Source organism: Limulus polyphemus, unplaced genomic scaffold (assembly GCF_000517525.1).
Source record: "Limulus polyphemus unplaced genomic scaffold, Limulus_polyphemus-2.1.2 Scaffold4135, whole genome shotgun sequence".
NCBI classification, from domain to species: Eukaryota; Metazoa; Arthropoda; class Merostomata; order Xiphosura; family Limulidae; genus Limulus; species Limulus polyphemus.
Genome location: NW_013669745.1, coordinates 64,535 through 70,326, shown reverse-complemented (window position 1 = coordinate 70,326; position 5,792 = coordinate 64,535). Strand labels below are relative to the sequence as shown.

The 5,792-nt window shown below is 30.0% G+C and overlaps 1 protein-coding gene across 1 annotated transcript in view; it reads right to left on the bottom strand.

Moving 5' to 3' along the window:
* The window catches only part of LOC111088620 (cadherin-23-like), a gene marked incomplete at its 5' end in the record, with an annotated part of 90,901 nt that overhangs the window by 22,147 nt on the left and 62,962 nt on the right, over positions 1-5,792 (bottom strand). Inside the window, 3 exons of the mRNA XM_022399274.1 lie at positions 32-123; positions 1,575-1,805; positions 4,357-4,646. Of these exons, the coding sequence (XP_022254982.1) occupies positions 32-123; positions 1,575-1,805; positions 4,357-4,646 (613 nt within the window). The remainder of the gene's footprint in view (positions 1-31; positions 124-1,574; positions 1,806-4,356; positions 4,647-5,792) is intronic.

The window sequence follows — 5,792 nt, the reverse complement described above, 5'->3', positions numbered from 1 at the left end:
TCACAACATGTTTTCTCATATTAATACTTACCTCTTGAGCTTCATTCTCATCTCCTGTGCAAAACCATCAACCTGTATCTTAAGTATTAAATGTAACTGTTGATCCCCTCGCAACAGGTAGATCTAGAATGAAAACATTTGCATATTAGCATTTTTTAATGGAGAGAGAAATTTAAAAAATACCATGAACTTAATATATACTACAAATAAATTAAGTAGTCACTACAGACATTTTTAACATACTACATTGTCTGTAAAGAGTAGGTAAAGCAAACTCACACAGAAGTTGCATGTATGGTTATTATGTAAAAAATAGAAAAAGTTTACTTTTACTGTTAATTACCTACTTCTTAATATTCCTTCACAATGTGGAGAAGTTGTTATCATCTTTATAAGACAACTTAGATGGAAAAGTTCAAGATGAAAGTATGTTTTGTACTTAATTATTCTTTTTAAGACTTTTAAATACTAACTTATAGTACAAATCCACAATATTGCATATTTTCAAAGTTAACAATGATTAAAGAAGAAAGTTATTTTAAGATTTCAGTGACATACAACTACATTTCAAAACTTGCTGAAACATGTTTCTACTGTGGATAAATACATTTTGTGTTCATGTAATTTAAAAAAAAATAGACACTTAACTTTAACAAAATAAAGATTTGGAAAGAGATAAGTTTTATAAAACTTTTTTTTTATAGATATCATAGATATATTTTGGTTAGAATTTTTATTAGTCTTAATTTTAGAATGAGGAAATGCAAAAACAAACAAACAATAAATGGTTTTATAATTAACTTAATCAATTACACTTTTTACTTAAACAATATATGAACTGTTAATCCACTTAAAGTTACAAATCTTTCCATACCACCTTCTGATAAGACACACAACAAATTCATGATGCATTAATGATGATAGAAAGAAGTATACCAATGCAGTACTTGGGTGGCTACGTTTCGATCAAATAATTAAATTTCTGATGCAAAATATGTTACAAAATCACGACTTTAAAGATACGTTTCAAACACTTGCTTATTTAAGATAAAGAAAATTCTTTGTTTTTACATTGTAAGTGCAACTTATGCAATTTCTTTTTACAAATAAAATATTTTGGTATTATATCCTTCTCAGATGGACAAGCATTTTAAAGATGTTTGTTTGGAATTAAGCAGAAAGCTACCCAATGGGCTGTCTGTGTTCTGCCCACCAAGTGTATCGAAACCCAGTTACTAGCATTGTATGTTCACAGACATACCACTGTGCCACTGGGGGGCAAATATATATATAATTTGAGGGGTTAACTGAAATCCCACCTAAGGTGAATTAATCTTGCGGTTTCCTCCGTTCACCAAACTTCACTATGTAGTGTTAGAATCACTATAACTGTAAATAAATGTTTATAAAAGTAACAAGTAAATTTAAATATTAATTTTCACAATATGCAGTATATATCCTCACATAAGTTTTAATCTATACAATATGCATTGATCAATCATCTGTCTAATTTTTGTGTCTCCAAAACTTGCATATTTTTAAGATTAGCTTGAACTAAGTAATGCAATACTTACCAAAACTTTAGTAATGCTGTTTAAATTATCATGATCGTATGCTATTACATCAAAATCAAAATGTCCTTTCATGTTACTTTTAGGGTGAAAGTTAAGGATTACTTCTCCAGTAGTCTTGTTCACATAAAATGGAGCCTTGATTTCTTCAATGTTTTCAGCATTATTCATTTTGAAATCACTATTCAGCTCGTAAAAAACCACAGCATTTTCTCCTTCATCAGGATCATCAGCCTATGGAAAGTTCAATATAATTCTTTGTTTATACACCTGTCTTTAGGGTAAATAATAATAAAAAAAATGATTTAATTCTATAAATTAAATTTTAAAAATACTTTGCAACATTCCCTTCATTGTTCGCCATAATAAATTATTTCACAGTATGAATTATGGACATGATAAAATAATTCCTGAAAATTTTCAACATTCAATATTTCAACCCACATTTCTAATATTCATTTGATGAAGATGGCTGTTCAATGATCTTTCTTTCAAATAACCTTCATTACATCTGAACAAATGTTTTACACTTGCATGTTATATTTATTTTAGATAACCAATCATCTCATAATTAAAAAGATTCATTTATTGCATTTGTACATAGTAACAGAATTATTCTTTATATTTCAAACTTTTATCATCACCTAAACCAACATGAAAGACATAGGTGTTAATATAAGACATCAAAGAAACAGCTTTTTAAACCCCCTTTCATGGATAAATACTTTAAAAGGATGTTTGAAAATCTATAAACTACTATTCAAAGCCATTTTCCACATATACTGCTCTAGTGGATGATAATCTCTACCATAAACTTAACTGGGCTGATAAGAGCTGACAATGAAACTGCAGATCTCTGCTGGTTATGATACAGCTTTGTTGCCTAAAAAGAACTTGTCCATTTTTTATCTTACAAAATTTAAGCACTGTGAGAAATGATGTGCATTAGAGAAGAAATAAAAAATATATTAAACTAGGTAAATAAATAAAATAAACCTACCAAATAGGTAGCTAAAAGTATTGTAAAAAAACAACAGCAGCTATTTCATTATGCATTTAAGAATTTATTATGATAAGTCTGTTAAACGTTTAACTACAAGTGTCAGATTTTAACCACTAAAATAACTAACTAGAGATACTAGAATTTTACATTTCTAATAACACAATGAATATGGACATACCATTGGGCCACTGGGGGGGGTCGGGGGTTCCATTAACTTTCACATAAATAACAAATATAAAAACATACATACTTTAATGATTCAAATATAAAACAACAAGTAACGTAATTAAAAAATTACCTTAAACCAAGTTACTAGAAAGTGCTTGAACTTAGCTTTTCATATAATATACAAAAGATATATGAAGATAATCAAACTTTATTTGAACTTTTTTGCATGTCACTGCAGATGCAGTCTGTGGCAAGATATTTAAATATATATTTGGTTCATAGTGAATTCCAGGCTATTCATAAACACAATGCCATCATAGGTATACATAAAGCTGGAGAAATATATAGTTTTTCCAAATGGAAATATTCATAGAGGAAGATTATATTTGTTTGTTTGTTTCAGAGCAAATCCATTGGGCTATCTGGTTTTTCCACCATTGGCAATCAAACTCTGGATTTAGCATTCTAAGTCCTTAAAGTTACTGCTGTACCACCAAGGACAAAAAGAAAGGATTATAATAAATAATGTAGAGTGAAAAGGTGATATTCTGAACAAAAATGATGCCTTCAATATTCTTCATTAAAGTGGGAAAACCTGTGCAACAGAGTATTTAAGATAAGAACAACCTCCAACATTACACTTCACTCCAATATATAACAAGTTTCACTTGAAAAAAAAAAGGACTATTTTTTAAAAAAAAACCTTCCAAATCAAAAAGATATGGAAATGAAAGGAGACAGATTTCCTGTTACCTCTAACAAGAGATAATAACAAAAATTTGAAATGATGGAAGTTCAGAAGTTAATATTTATAAGATTCTAGCCACACCTCTATATCAAAGACAGTTTTTCTTTCATACGAAGGATAGGTGCAAAAAACACAAATCATGACAATTTCCTTCGACTCATTACGTGACAAGTCCCCAATGCAACTACTGTTTTCTGTGCCTTTGGTTTTAGAAGCCAATGTCGATGTGCAGTAGGAGATCTGTAAAAGTCTGTAATGAAGAAACGTGGAATAAGACTTAGCCTTGCTATCCTTTGCTGTAGAGACTTGTGGCAATGAAAACTGCAGAACAGTGCATAACCATAGCCTATATCAGAACTGGGGAAGGGGTATGCACTGCACTAAGGCCTACAACCACAAGGCCCATCCTAAAACTTTCAGTATTCCTATTTTATGTGTATTATACAATTACATCTTTGAACAATTCTGTGTCTAATTTGTTTTCTCTCTCTCTCTCTATATATATATATAGTGTCCTTTTTATGTTTCCTGTAAAACTATAAAATTTAACTATGCAAACACATTACAACAATTAGACTTTCTATATAAACTGAAATCTAGACTTCAAAATATATTACTACATGAATTTGACTTTGAATTTATTTCAGGTATTTGGATATCTTAAAGAAGTTGTAATAAATACAAGAAGAAAAAAAAAAGTCTTAAAACATACATTAAACTAGGTTTTCTTTAAAAAAGCTCAGAACAAAGGTATTAAAAGTTTTACAATAATATCTTTCAAAAATCCATCTTCATCACTATTAGGAAACCATAATTTAATTTAAAAATTGTTTGCAATAGTATAAAAAAGAAATTAAATGACATACCGAAACACGCACCACCATCTTTTCATATTTGTCTGTAACCTTGACCCCACCTGTAAATCTTGGATCTGTGAACTTGGGAGGATTGTCATTAATGTCAATGACATTTACTGTAATTTTTACTGTTGTTAAATCCAATAAATTAAACTCAGATACTTTTCCAGGTTCACGATCACAGTTTTCTTGTGCTTTCACCACCACATTATGATAAGGTATGGTTTCTCGGTCCAGCTTCTTTTTTAGTGTTAATTCTCTTGTCATTTTATTCAGTTTAAAATACTCTTCGTCACCACCTATAGAATAATGTTTTGAAGATTTTAAATAATTATTTAAGGATTGCTACAAATTTTTCAAACATTTAGTACATACAAGATTTTAGTAAAGTTTACTTCATATTGGTTGAATTAAGGTGACAAGGAAATCCATAAAACATGAAGAACAAATAAATCCTTTTTCATTACTTCCAATCTAGGGATAAACAGGAAAGGTCCATATTTGGATATTTTTACTAATCCATAAAAGTTTGCATATTAGAAATACTATACAGTTAACAAATGACAGAACAAAATTTTGTCAATTCACAATGTATGTATTTTTATAAATTTACAAAATATTAAATATATCTAAAATAATTTACAGTAGCTTAGGACACAACTAAAGTAATGGAAGCTATAAAATAATTTCAATACATAGTATTACTGTAATCCAGCATTTCACAAACTTTTGTCATCCCCCACCTAGATAAATATGGTTTCTTGCACACACCCCTCCTTTTTTAAATGAGTGGTGGAGTTAGTTAAGTGATGAAATATTAGGTCATCAAGAAATTAAAGTTGCTTTTTTTTAAGATGAAAAACCCTGAACAACCTATATAACAAAACATTTTTTAAATGAAATAGTCCCCATTCTTATCAATGATGCTTTTACATCTTACAATCAGGTTGTTAATGCCCTTATTAAAGAAATCACTTGGCTTTGAAGCAAAAAACATTTCGATGTCTTCTTTAACACTTTCCGCATTTGCATACGTTTTCCCATTAAGATGGTGTTCAGCAAATGAAAAAGATAGTAATCTGATGGTGCCATATCTGGAGAATATGGCAGGTGGTGGGAAAACTTCCCAACCCTACTCTATAATCTTGTGTTGTGTCAAACGTGCCACATGTGGATGTGGATTGTCGTGGAGAAGAAGAACATCTTTCTGATTGATGAGTGAAGGGCTTGATTTAAACATTCGAGTTGCTGACTATAGATCTCGGCATTTACAGTTCACTGTGGATTGAGGAGTTTCATCACAGGTGACAATTCTGTCCAAAAATGTTCCATAAGCATTACGGAGCAGAAGAGACGATTCAATGTTCACATGTTGGAAACGATGATCATCAGAGAGTTCATGAGGTACCCAAAAACCTTCTTTATGGAGTTTTCCCATATTCCTT